This window comes from Saimiri boliviensis, chromosome 4 (assembly GCF_048565385.1).
Source record: "Saimiri boliviensis isolate mSaiBol1 chromosome 4, mSaiBol1.pri, whole genome shotgun sequence".
NCBI lineage: Eukaryota > Metazoa > Chordata > Mammalia > Primates > Cebidae > Saimiri > Saimiri boliviensis.
Window position 1 is genome coordinate 57,340,442 of NC_133452.1, and position 14,039 is coordinate 57,354,480.

Here is a 14,039-nt window from a genome sequence, read left to right on the forward strand (position 1 = left end):
CTTAATAGAAGAAGATGGATTCTACCATCTGCTTCTGCATCAATCTGTGTGATATCTTGTGTTGTGTAGCCTCTACACAATTTCAGCTTACACATATGAGACAATGAGATGGCAAAATATAAGAAAAATCTTAGTATTCTTTAGAAACAGTTTTGGCCTACGTAGGCATACTAATTGAGATCCATAGGTCTTGTCCCGCATGAAGCAAGCTGACAAACATGGGAAGGCTAGCCTGATTATTTTGAGCCTTCTTCCTACATTATTCTGGTGCTGTGACCAAATAGATGAGAGACATCATTTTTCATGTTGAGGAGACACAGCTGGTGTCCAAATGACATTTCCAACACTTATCTGCAATTAATTATCTAGCTATAGCTTTCTTTACCACTGGCTAAAAGTTTAGAATGTTAATTTCATTTTTAAGTGGAGTCAGTTTTATTAAAAATTAAACTTTTCCTCCTGTATTAATCCATTCTCACACTGCTATAAAGTCATACCTAACTGCTGTGCCTATGGAGTAGCCATTCTTTATTCCTATAGTTTGCTAATAAACTTGCTTTCACTCTACTCTTTGAATTAAAAAAAAAAAAGTCTTTGGGTAATTTATGAAGAAAAGAGGTTTAATTGGCTCACTCTTCTGTGGGCTGTACAAGCTTCTGCTTCTGAGAAGGCCTCAGGAAACTTACAATCCTGATGGAAGACAAAAGGGAAGTAGGAACATCTTCACATGGCCTGCAGGGGAGAGACAGAGAGAGGGAGACAGAGAAAGAGAAAGAGAGAGAGAGAGAGAGAGTGCAAAGGGGCAGGTGCTACACACTTTCAAACAACCAGATCTCATGAGAACTCTTATCTCAAGACAGCACTAGGGGAATGGTGCTAAACCATTAGAAAAACCCCCATGATCCAACCATCACCCACCAGGCCCCACCTCCAACATTGGGGATTACAATTCAACATGAGATTTGGGTGGGGACCCAGAGCCAAACCATATCACCTCCCAACAACATATTTTTTGTTGGTGGTGGTGGTGGTATTTTTATTTTCTGCTTTTTTGTTTTTATTTTTTTATTTATTATACTTAAAGATCTGGGGTACATGTGCAGAACATGAGGTTTGTTACATAGTTATACATGTGCCATGGTGGTTTGCTGCATCCATCACTCCATCATCTACATTAGGTATTTCTCCTAATGCTATCCCTCTACAATCTCCCAACACCCTGCTATCCCTACCCAACCCACAATGCCTGACAGGCTCTGGTGTGTGATGTTCACCTCCCTGTGTCCATGCGTTCTCATTGTTCAACACTCACTTATGAGTGAGAACATGTGGTATCTGGTTTTCTGTTGTGTCAGTTTGCTGAGAATGATGGTTTCCAGCTTTATCCATGTCCCTGCAAAGGACATGAGTTCATCCTTTTTTATGGTTGCATAGTATTCCATGATATATTATCACATTTTCTTTATCCAGTCTATCATTGATGGGCATTTGGGTTGGTTCCAAGTCTTTGCTATCATGAACAGTGCTGCAATAAACATACATGTTAATGTGTCCTTATAATGGAATGATTTATAATCCTTTGAGTATATACCCAGTAATGGGATTGCTGGATCAAGTGATATTTCTATTTTTAGATGCTTGAGGAATTGCCACACTGTCTTCCACAATGGACTAATTGACACTCCCATCAACAGTGTAAAAGCATTACTATTTCTCCACATCCTCTCTAGCATCTGTTGTCACCTGATTTTTTAATGATCACCATTCTAACTAATGTGAGATTGTATCTCAATGTGGTTTTGACTTGCATTTATCTAGTGACCAGTGATGATGAGCATTTTTTCATGTGTTTGTTGGCTGCATAAATATCTTCTTTTGAGAAGTGTCTGTTCATATCCTTCACCCTCTTCTTGATAGGTTGTTTGTTTTTATCTCATAAATTTAAGTTCTTTGTAGATTCTGGATATTAGACATTTGTCAGATGGGTAGGTTTCAAAAAATTTTTCCCATTCTGTTTGTTGCCAGTTCACTCTAATGATAGTCTCTTTTGCTATGAAGAAGCTCTTAAGTTTAATTAGATTCCGTTTTTCTATTTTGGTTTTTGTTGCCATTGCTTTTGGTATTTTACTCATGAAGTCTTTACCTATGCCTGCGTCCTTAATGGTATTGCCTAGGTTTTATTCTAGGGTTCTTATGGTGTTAAGACTTAGGTTTAAATCTTTAATCCACTTGGAGTTAATTTTTGTATAAAGCATAAGAAAGGGATTCAGTTTCAGCTTTCTGCATATGGCTAGCCAGTTTTCCTAACACCATTTATTAAATAGGGAATCCTTTCCCCATTGCTTCTTTTTGTCAGGTTTGTTGAAGATCAGATGGTTGTAGATATGTGGCAGTATTTCTGAGGCCTCTGGGTTCCATTGGTCTTTATTTCTGTTTTACTATCAGTATCATGCTGTTTTGATTTCTGCAGCCTTGTAGTATGGTTTGAAGTCAGGTAGCATGATGCCACCAGCTTTGTTTTTTTGTTTGTTTGATTTTTTTGTTTGTTTATTTGTTTCTTTTTTGCTGAGGATTGTCTTGGCTATGTGAGCTCTTTTTTAGTTTCATATGAAGTTTAAGGTGTTTTTATCCAGTTCTGTGAGAAAGGTCAGTAGTAGCTTGATGGGGATAGCATTGAATCTATAAATTACTTTGGGCAGTATGGCCATTTTCAAGATATTGATTCTTTCTAACCATGAGCATAGAAATGTTTTCCCATCTGTTTGTGTCCTCTCTCATTTCGTTGAACAGTCGTTTGTCATTCTCCTTGAAGAGGTTTTTACATCCTTTGTTAGTTGTATTCCTAGATATTTTATTCTCTTTGTAGCAATTGTAAATAGGAGTTTACTCATGATTTGGCTCTCTGCTAGTCTATTATTGGTGTATAGGAATGCTTGTGATTTTTGTACATTGATTTTGTATCCTGAGACTTTGCTGAAGTTGCTTGTCAGCTTAAAGAGATTTTGAGTTGAGACAATGGGGTCTTCTAAATGTACAATCATGTCATCTGCAAATAGAGACAATTTGACTTCCTCTTTTCCTAATTGAATACCTTTTATTTCTTTATCTTGCCTGATTGCACCGGCCAGAACTTCCAATACTATGTTGAATAGGAGTGGTAAGAGAGGGCATCCTCATCTTCTGCCAGTTTTCAGAGGGAATGCTTCCAGTTTTTGCTTATTCAGTATGATATTGGCTGTGGGTTTGTCACAAATAGCTCTTATTATTTTGAGATATGGTCCATCGATACCTAGTTTATTGAGAATTTTTAGCATAAAGGGCTACTGAATTTTGTCAAAGGCCTTCTCTGTAACTATTGAGATAATCGTGGTTTTTGTCTTTGGTTCTGTTTATGTGATAAATTACATTTATAGATTTGCATATGTTGAACCAACCTTGCATCCTAGGGATGAAGCCGACTTGATCGTGATGGATAAACCTTTTAATGTGCTGTTGGATTCAGTTTGTCAGTATTTTATTGAGAATTTTTGCATCAATGTTCATCGTGGATATTGGCCTGAAATTTTCGTTTATACCTGTGTCTCTGCCAGGTTTTAGTATCAGAATAATGTTGGTTTCATAAAAAGAATTAGGGAGGATTCCCTTTTTTTGTATTGTTTGGAATAGTTTCAGAAGGAATGGTACCAGCTCCTCTTTGTATGTTTGGTAGAATTTGGCTGTAAACCTGTCTGGTCCTGGACTTTTTTTGGTTGGTAAGCTATTAATTGCTGCCTCAATTTTAGACCTTGTTATTGGTCTATTCAGGGATTCAATTTCTTCCTGGTTTAGTCTTGGGAGGATGTGTGTGTTCAGGAATTTATCCATTTCTTCTAGATTTACTAGTTTGTTTGCATAGAGGTGTTTGTACTAATCTCTGATGGTAATTTGTATTTCTGTGGGATTGGTGGTGATATCCCCTTTATCATTTTTTGTTGCATCTATCTGATTCTTCTATCTCTTTTTCCTTATTAGTCTGGCTAGTGGTCTATTTTGTTGATCTTTTCAAAAAACAAGCTCCTGGATTTATTGATATTTTGAAGGTTTTTTTATATGTGCTTTAGTGCCTTCAGTTCTGCTCTGATCTTAGTTATTTCTTTTCTTCTGCTAGCTTTTGAATTTGTTTGATCTTGCTCCCCTAGTTCTTTTAATAGTGTTGTTAGGGTGTCAATTTTAGATTTTTCCTCATTTCTTTTGTGGGCATTTAGTGCTATAAATTTCTGTCTAGACATTGCTTTAAATGTGTCCCAGAGATTCTTGTACATTGTGTCTTTGTTCTCATTGGTTTCAAAGAACATCTTTATTTCTGCCTTAATTCCATTATTTATCCAGCAGTCATTCAGGAGCAGGTTGTTCGGTTTTCATGCAGTTGGGCGATTTTGAGCGAGTTTCTTAATCCTGAGTTCTAATTTGTTTGTACCGTGGTCTGAGAGACTGTTTGTTATGATTTCCATTCTTTTGCACTTGCTGAGTAGTGTTTTACTTCCAGTTATGTGGTCAATTTTAGAATAAGTGCAATGTGATGCTGAGAAGAATGTATATTCTGTGGATTTGGGGTGGAGAGTTCTGTAGATGTCTATTAGGTCTGCTTGGTTCAGATCTGAGTTCAAGTCCTGGATATCCTTCTTAATTTTCTGTCTCTTTGATCTGCCTAATATCAACAGTGAAGTGTTAAAGTCTCCCACTATTATTATGTGGGAGTCTAAGTCTCTTTGTAGGTCATTAAGAACTTGCTTTATGTTTCTGGGTGCTCCTGTATTGGGTGCATATATATTTAGGATCGTTAGCTCTTCTTGTTGCATTGATCTCTTTACCATTACGTAATGTCCTTCTTTGTTTCTTTTGTTCTTTGTTGGTTTAAAGTCCGTTTCATCAGAGACTAGGAGTGTAACCCTTGTTTTCTGCTGATTAAATTCCAGAGCACTGAAAGTAAAACAAAAGACATTTTGCAGTCTTCAAAGTAAAAACTTATCAGAGCTGGAAGAAACTTGAAAGATCCTCTAGTCTACATCATCACTTTGCAGATAAGGGAACAGAAACCCGGGAAGGTCAAATGATTTGTTCAAAGTCGACCAGCTAGAAGGTAGAAGCTTCAGGGACTTTTGTCTCCCTTCCTCCAGCACTGTGTCTGCCAGTCTCCCAGAATGTGCATCGAAACCTTTTAGGGAATTTTGTAATAACCCTTTTGAAAGAAGGCAGATGAGGAAAGTTAATATTTGCATTCTGAGCATTTAGAGGTCAGGAGAAATTTGGTGGCTTTGCTCTTGGGGATCATTGCTTCCCATGGCTGTCATGGCTGAATTAAAGCCCTGACAAGGAATCTAAAACGTCTATCAAGCCATAAGGGGACAGAATTGGAAATTAGTACACTTTGTAGCTTGATAGTCACTTTGGGAACAAAGAATGGCCTAACATCTTACAATGGGCCTATTTTCTTCATCACAGAGGGGCTTCATCTGTCCAACAAGAACTTAGACAAATTCAACCCCAGCCTACAAGCAGCGCTGCCGGATTGCTTATGGCTTAGGTTCATGGTAGTTGGGTAAGGCTCATGGTTTTTCCTGGGATGAGAGACTGCCACAATTTTATATTAGTTTTGGGAGCATGTTAATTTTCTCTATTTGCTCCAGACACAAATTCATTAATTCGCCCCTTTCCCTTTTCCTTCATTTTTCCCCAATAAATATTTTCTGGAGGCTGACTCAGCACAAGGCACAGTATTAAGAACTGTGAGAGAAATATGTTAACATCCTGTTGTCTGTATTTCATACTTTATTTTTCAGAGTTTTCTCATTGATCTGTCAGGCAATCTGAACTGGCCCCTAAATTCTATTCTACAGACATAATTCTAATCTGGGACCAAAGATTGCTCATATCCAGTGGCTGCTCAAATGCCTGAAGAACATTCAACTGGGATAGCTAGTTACCCTTATTAGGATTCTTCCCCTTTGGCTTATATATCGATATTATATTTCACTTGAAGCTCAAAGTGTTATTAATACTGATGCCTTCTAATGTATTCATTTTACAACTGTTTGTTAAGCCTTTTCTTCAACAATACTGGAGAAGCAGTGTAATACGGAAACTAACAAGTACATTTCTGGAGCCAGATTTCCTGAATTTGAATCTCACTTTTGCCACCTACTATCCATGTGACCTTGGGTAATTTACTTAATCTCTCTGTGCCTTCATCTCTTCAGATGTAAAATGGTGGGGGCGGGGGAGGATAGGAACCTACTTCAGGATTGTTGTGAGAATTAAGTCAGTTAATCCATGTTAAATATTTAGAGCAAGGCCTTGCTATTCTTTTATTCTGAACCTTAAATAAAGCATAAAGGCTAAAATAAGGAACTCAGAGTTCAGCCTACTGCTGCTCCAACTTGCTTTCCCCAAGGCTCCTCCACTGTTTTTTTCTTTAAAAAAAAAAAAAAAAAAAAAAAAAAAAAAAAAAAAAGTTGTTCTGTTGAAGCTCTTGTGCATCGGTGTGACTAAGGCAATTGCTCAAATATGAGTGTGTTCTTAAATGGCATTGTAATTCTAACAGTATAATTTTTCACTGCAGCCCCAATTCAACCTTTATACACTCTGATGAATGTAAAGATGAAAATACAGAGCTAATGGCTTTGCCTTGTACCATCTAGTACAATCCCATAGAAGAAAGCTGTTTGTGTGTTAGCTCACTGCTCCTTACAGAAATTAATTCATCAGTTTGACAGTTACTGAGTGCCTACTCCATTCCAGTTAATGGCAATACAGTGCTGAAAGACACAGAGTTGGGGAAGGGTGATGAGGTTGAGAACAGATAATAGCACTACAATGTGAGTAGTAGAAAAGAAGGAATGATTCTGAAAGGGAGACTTAGGATGTACTTTCAAGAGATTTGCAGCCTAGTGTGATACTGAATGAGAATGATGTTCCAGACATTTTGTCCTTTTCCTCCTATAATCCTTACTACAAGGGGAAAAATCATGCAAATAAACCTGCTTACTATTTCTTGTATGTCACTAAGATACCAACGCATGAGCAGAATGGCCTTTATCTACCTTCTACTCCATTTATACTACAATCTGACCCATTTTATCCTCCAAGATCGTAAATCCTTATTGTTCCCATTGTCATAGGTAAGTACCAGAGGGATGTTCTTTGTTTGTTTGCTTGGTTGATTGGTTGGTTTCTCATTTCATATTCATTCCAAGTCAGTAAGCCAATGCTTCTGGAACATCCAGGGTTTTATCATTCTGAATTGAAATGAGTAACTGATGAATAATCTCCGCTCACAAACTCTAGAGTCCCCAGGCTGCTGGCACACACACAAAAGCCCAGGAAGAATTCACTCACCACTTACACGTACTTTCTGGTATTGACTGGGGCCAGTGAGACTCCTCGTGCTAACCAGTACTGCCGCACACTGTCTATGCTGTCCGACCTGACATCTCTTTTGCTTGAAAAGTATTGCATACTTCTTAGATTTGCTGTCTAAAATTTCTTTTGCTTCCTTGTCAATCTGCCTGTCTTTTGTCTCATAGCACTGCCAGCGAAACACAACAGGAGAGCACTGTGAAAAGTGTCTGGATGGTTATATTGGAGATTCCATCAGGGGACCACCCCGATTCTGCCAGCCATGCCCCTGTCCCCTGCCCCACTTGGCCAAGTAAGTCCTAAAGGAGGATGGTCTCTTCTAATGATCAGTCTATGGGGTTTTTTTGGTTTGTTTTGCTTTATCCAGAGTTCTGAGGTTTCTCCACAGGCAAAACCATATGTATATAAGATATATTAAATGTTTCTAGTCTAAATACATCATCTGGAAAGCTTAAGCACTTACAGTATAAATGATGACTCTGTTCCCGGAATATTGGGATGCATCATAAGGTCTATGAAGTCTCCTAAATTTTATAAGCAAGGAATCTTGTAAAGTCTCATCTTTTCTTTATAAGTCTCATCTTCTCTTGACTATTCCTTGACCTAGAGAGATCACAACTGGGAATGCCAACAGACTCATTATAACATCATTTTTTCAGCAGTATTGCTTCTTCTGACTTTCACAAAGGAAACATTTGCCTACATATGGCTTTTCGGTTAGAATTAGAACACAGATCAACAGAATGCATACTCTAGGCCGATCGTCTTACAGAAGATTTACAGCAACACTTCTAGCTATGTTTTGACCTGAGGGGGTAGTTAAGAAGAATACATACATTTAAATTGAAATAATGGAATACGTATAAATCCAGTAATTAAGTCGTCACGGGCCATTTTATTCTTTTTAAAATGACAGAATATGGAATTTAGAAGGTATAGTGACACGTGACTTTTCAAATTGTCAATTCTCCAATTCTCTGACATCACCTGGGTGTCCTACAATCAATTTGATTCCAACACTAAGTTTGCACAGTCAGCACAGATCCCATAAGTTAAGAGAAGAGACAGTTCCACAAGACTACCCCCACTGAAAATGCCAGCGAAACATGGGGTCTCCAGGCTATTCACACTTCTTCTCAGAAGACTACAAATTTGGGAAGCATCCCTCAAACTCTCCTCAGGATTGACAATTCATTAATATGACTCACAGAGTTTAGAAAAGTGCTACGCTTGTGACTGTCCGTTTGTTAAAAAAGTTACAACTCCAAAAGAGCTAAATGGAAGCGATACATAGAGCAGGATATGGAGAGGTGGAAGTGAAGGAGAGCATACAGTGACTCCATGCTCTCTGCTGGACCACCACACTCTAAGCACCTCCACGTGTCACCAACCAGAAGCCCCAAGCCTGGCTGCTCAGGAGTTTTTATCAAAGTTTCATGCCATAGGTATGATTGGTCAAATCATTGGCCATTGGAGACTGAACTCAATCTCCAGCCTCTCTCCTCCCTGGAGGTTGGGGGTGGGGATGGTGAAATTTCCAACTTCTAATTATATGTTTGGTTCCTCGGTGGTTCCTCTGGTCACTGGTTCCCATTCTGAAGCTATCTAGAGGTCCACAGTGAGTCACTTCATTAGCATAAACTCAGATATGGTTGAAAGGTGCCTGTTAAGAATAACAAAAGACAGTCTTTTCACTCAGGAAATCCAGGAATTCTGTGCCGGGAACCAAAGATAAAAGCTAAATACTTTTTTTTTTATTATGCCGCAATTGGAAAGAGTAGCCGATCTAGGCTCATATTCCTGTTTTGACACATAATACCTGTATGCTCTCCAACAAGTTACTTTCTTCCTAGATCTCACTTTCCATGGGATTTGGAGTCAAGAAGCCTGGATGCAGATGTTGGCTCCACACCTTGATTCATTTACCAGGGCCGTATCTCATATTTTCTCTTAGTACAGTAAATCAAACTAGGAAGTAAGGATCTGCATCACAGAGGATTGGACTAGGATAATTTGTGTGGAGCATTTGAGTTGGTGCCCTGAGCATGGACAGGTATAGGCAGATGTTGCCTTTACCGAACACATAACACTGTATTTTTTCTAATACTTAGATTTTTCTTACTCTATACCTGGCACTGTTCTAAGTGTTTGTATGTAATATTTATGTAATTGATAGCTGTTTTAAATAAAATTAAATGATCCACACTCATACTCACACACTTACTGATAAACAGAAAAGAAAAAGAGAGATGGCAATCAGATTCCCCTGAACTTTTTTCCTTAATTAAACAGCAGTATCAACTAACATTTCACCTAATAGTTTGTGATATGTTCAAATCCTATGGACAAGTCTAACAAAGCAGTCAGATGTTTTTCAGACCCATCCTTCTTTAGAAACTTAAATTGCCTCAGACCTTGCACTGTAATTTTTCATGTCTGACAGTATTAATAACGTGTGTAAAATGGATGGTACTCACAGTGAGGGTAGAAAATGCAAACACTAATTGTTCTATTATTTTCGCTCAAGTATGTCCTGATTTATGAGCTCCCTTCACTCTTTCTTGGTATATATACTCTTTCATTATTCATTAATATTCTGCTCTCAAGCATTAGTCTTAATCACATCTGGTGAGATATTTAGCACAGTTCTCTTGCCATGGTATATTTTGTTAAATATATTACCTCCAACTTCCTCATAGCTGGTTTTACTCATTCTCTCATATAAAGACATTGTGTAGCCTCATCTGCTCAAAAAAGGTTTACAAGCATTGAGCTGCAGTTGTTTTAGATGGTGGTGGATGAATTAGGCAGGCAATCTCAGACGGTTCTTTATAACTACATTGTCCCACTTTGGCACTTTTCACCATATTTGCCTGACAAGAGTTTATTTAAATTACCTGGTCTTGGGATATGAGACCTTTAGACATCATTCCTGATAGACTGAGAAACCTTGTCTACATGCAATCATATATGTATTGAGCACTTATTATACACTGGCATGAAAAATGATACTATGTGCCAGTCATGCACTAGTCACTGGTGATATAGCAGTGAATAAAACATTCAAAAAGTCTTACCTCTATTAAGATAGGTCAGAATACAGCATTGTTGTGAAACTTTTGGAGCAAATGACCCTTTACCTATTGAGTCACATTATCCAGTATGTTAGTTGAGCAAGAAGGGTTTCTGAAGGCTGTTAACTCCTCAAGAAATGAAGTCAAGAGTTGGCAGCTGTGGAACGAGTCTCCTTTCCTAAAAGACAAAACAGTTTCCAAAGGCATCACGGTGCCATGTCTGCCCATGATTTTTCTCTGTGTACGTGGATCCAGGGTTCAAGGAGCACTCAAGGGACTTAGAGAATGTGCTCTGAAATTAGGTATATATTCACAGATATGATAACTCTAGTCTCTAATAGTACAGATTTGAGGTGGAAAAGCCTACTGAAAATGAAAATGAAATCAAAAGTGTGTCACCTTTTGATTTATGTCGGAGTAGGGAAGAATTGGTAAGGGTTTGAAAGACCAAGGGGGTTTACAGATTTTTTTTTCTGTAGTGACAACAGCTCTACTTCTTGAATCCCTTGCTGGGGAAACTGTTTGCAAAAAAGGAGAGGAGGGGTTAGTCTATGGTCTCGGAACAGAACCAATTTTCTTGGGTCCTAAAAAGTTCTAGCCTTTGGATTTGGCCTTATTATTAACTTAGTTAACTAATCTCAAATACTAATTAAATATCTTACCAGAAATCAAATGCCCTATTGCCTCTTTCAGCTTTTTAAGAAATTCATATTGCTACTTTCTATAGAAATTAAAGTTCCAGGACTTTTCAGAAAGGCACCTAGTTTAGACTCTGAATTACACTTTGAAACATTCATGAAGCTGAGCCCGCAGATGCAGGATTTGGATTTCCAGTTACAAGAAAGCAAGGAAATAATGCTTGAGAGGGTTAAGCAAACAAACAAAAGGCCAAGTCTGTTTTTCTCTAAGTTCTCTAAGGGTTTTCTAAGAGCAAAAGGCACCCTTCCACCTGAAATGGGCACCACAGTGGTTAGAGTGGACTGAGAGAGATGCAGTGTTTTCACTTCCCTAGGCAAAACCAGAGTTTACCTTAAGAAAAACATAAACAGTTAATCCTGATGAGAAACAAAAATGAACCCTCTAGGGCTGGCACTACCTTGGTGTCTGCCTTTGCCACAGAGACCAATGGTCATGCAGTTGTTCCCAGGACCATTTGCATAATGTCCACGTATTTATTTGGCAGTTGGCCAGACATCCTCCATCTCTACCACTAGCTATGGAAATCACTCCAAGTCAGGAAAATGTCATCTGTTTGAAACAGCAGGACGTCAGCTACAGGCAGATGACTCCAGATGCCCCCAGCAGATGTTGCATCCTTCAAGCGTGGGCGGACTGCTGGGTGGAACACCTTCAAAGAAAGATGGACACGGGGGCTCATGCTCTGGACTCTTGGTTCTTTAAGTAGGCTAAGAAATCAGAACAAGCAAAATAAAGGAGAAAAGGCCAAAGAAATGTAACTGTTGAAATGTTTTCATCAAACTATTAGAGGAAATAAATTGTGGGTGTTGCCTTTCACTGAGAAGCACATATTGTTTTCTGATTGATTTTATAAGTGTTTTCAAACAAATAAACACACTCTTTTGCTTTCTTCCAAAGACCATTAGTGTAATATTGCTGATATATAAAGAAACAAGAGAGCAGCAGGTCACACTTTACTGGTTGTACAGTACCAAAGCCAAAGCTAATTTAAAAGGAAGGGTTAAAATTTTACACACATACACACACACACACACACACACCCCTATGCCTTGCACAATTCATGTGTCTATGTAGAATTTTCCAAACATGTGGAGAGCATGACCCCATTTCGTTTGCCTTAATAATGAGGAGACTTATTTATTCCGCTAAACCAATATTTTTATTACTTTTTTGTCCTATGTCCTAGTTTTTATTATCCTTTTTTAAAAGGAAGAAAAAGAAAGAAGTCTCTAAGGGGGTAAAACACTTTTGTGGTGGTTCTTGTGTCTTGCTGCAATACTTGACTGGGACTTTGATTAGCTCAGCCAGTCTCAGCACCCTTATTTCCAATATTTAAAGTACACAGGAAAGAAATTAAAATTCTGTGGAGATTCTATAGTTTAGAACTGATTCTTTCCTTTAAAACTAGACAAGTTCTGGTGCAGAAAAAAAGGGGAAACTTTCAAATGAATATACAGACAGTGATGGAAATAAAAGGGGATTCTTCTATAAATCCAAAATTGCAAGGAGAATTCAATTATTTTATTTTTGGCTTTGGAATACATGTTTTGAACTTGTGCTTGAAATATATATGTAAGACCTGGAAAATGACCCCAAAAAAGTGGCATCATCTTTTGGGGGCTTCTGGCCTAAACTTTCCTGCAAGGTAAATGTGTACAATAAATTTAAACAAAGAAAATGACTGCACCCATTAGAACTTTAATGGGACCAACATAGAGGTGATCTAATAAAAAGTTAAGACAGTCTCTTCAGTGATGTATGAAACTGATGTCTAATATTTGCTTCCAATTTTAGTTTTGCAGAATCCTGCTATAGGAAAAACGGAGCTGTTAGGTGCATTTGTAAAGAAAATTATGCTGGACCTAACTGTGAAAGGTAAGCCAATAAAATGCTCTATTTTCTGTGTAGGCCAAAGGAAGCTTTCTGTTTCTATAACTCAACAGCTCTGCCATACTCACATTCAGTCAATATTAAAGGAGATGCTTAAGAGGGGTGAAGGGACCACATTTCAAAACCCCTTAGAGAAGCTTTTCCCAAATCCCATGCCCCAGATACAGCAAATAGCAGTATGCTTCCCAGGGCTCCAGGCCAGGGCCACATCTCAGGATAAGCACACAGGGGAAAAGGAAATTGAGGATGCGTATTTTGAAAAGATTCTCTAGGTGGTTTTGGTAACACTCTTTTCTCTCTCCGTCATAGAGAAAGAGTACCAAAATTAATGTTTCCCGAAAAAAAGTGAGGTTTCCTCAATAAATAAAAAGTGAATCACTTTTTGTCAATAGAGCAATAAATTGGGGAGGAGGACCCACAAAGCCATTATTTAGCCCATTCTGTATATAATCTCCTAAAAAGTAAACACATTCCACAGGAGTTTGGGTTTTCTAAATCCCTGGCTGGTATTTATACATGACACTCTTTTCTTTTTTTCTTTTTCTTATACTTTAAGTTCAGGATACATGTGCAGAACATGTAGGTTTGTTACATAGGTATACACGTGTCATGGTGGTTTGCTGCACCCATCAGCCTGTCATCTACATTAGGTATTTCTCCTAATGCTATCCCTCCCCTTGCCTCCTATCCCCTGACAGGCCCTGGTGTGTGATGTTTCCCTCTCTGTGTCCATGTGTTCTCACTGTTCAACAGTCATTTATGAATGAGAATATGCAGTGTTTGGTTTTCTGTTCTTGTGTTAGTTTGTGAGAATGATGGTTTCCAAGTTCATCCATGTCCCTGCAGAGGACACAAACTCATCCTTTTTTATGGCTGCATCATATTCCATGGTGTATATTTGCGACGTTTTCTTTATCTAGTCTATCATTGATGGGCATTTGGGTTGGTTCCAAGTCTTTGCTATTGTAAATAGTGCCACAG

General features: G+C 38.2%; 1 protein-coding gene across 3 annotated transcripts in view; it reads left to right on the forward strand.

Moving 5' to 3' along the window:
• The window catches only part of LAMA4 (laminin subunit alpha 4), a 161,516-nt gene that overhangs the window by 44,907 nt on the left and 102,570 nt on the right, over positions 1 to 14,039 (forward strand). For all 3 annotated transcript variants that reach the window (XM_010346489.3, XM_074397586.1, XM_074397587.1), the window contains exons 4-5: positions 7,563 to 7,687; positions 12,963 to 13,043. In XM_010346489.3, coding sequence (XP_010344791.1) covers positions 7,563 to 7,687; positions 12,963 to 13,043 — 206 coding nt within the window. The remainder of the gene's footprint in view (positions 1 to 7,562; positions 7,688 to 12,962; positions 13,044 to 14,039) is intronic.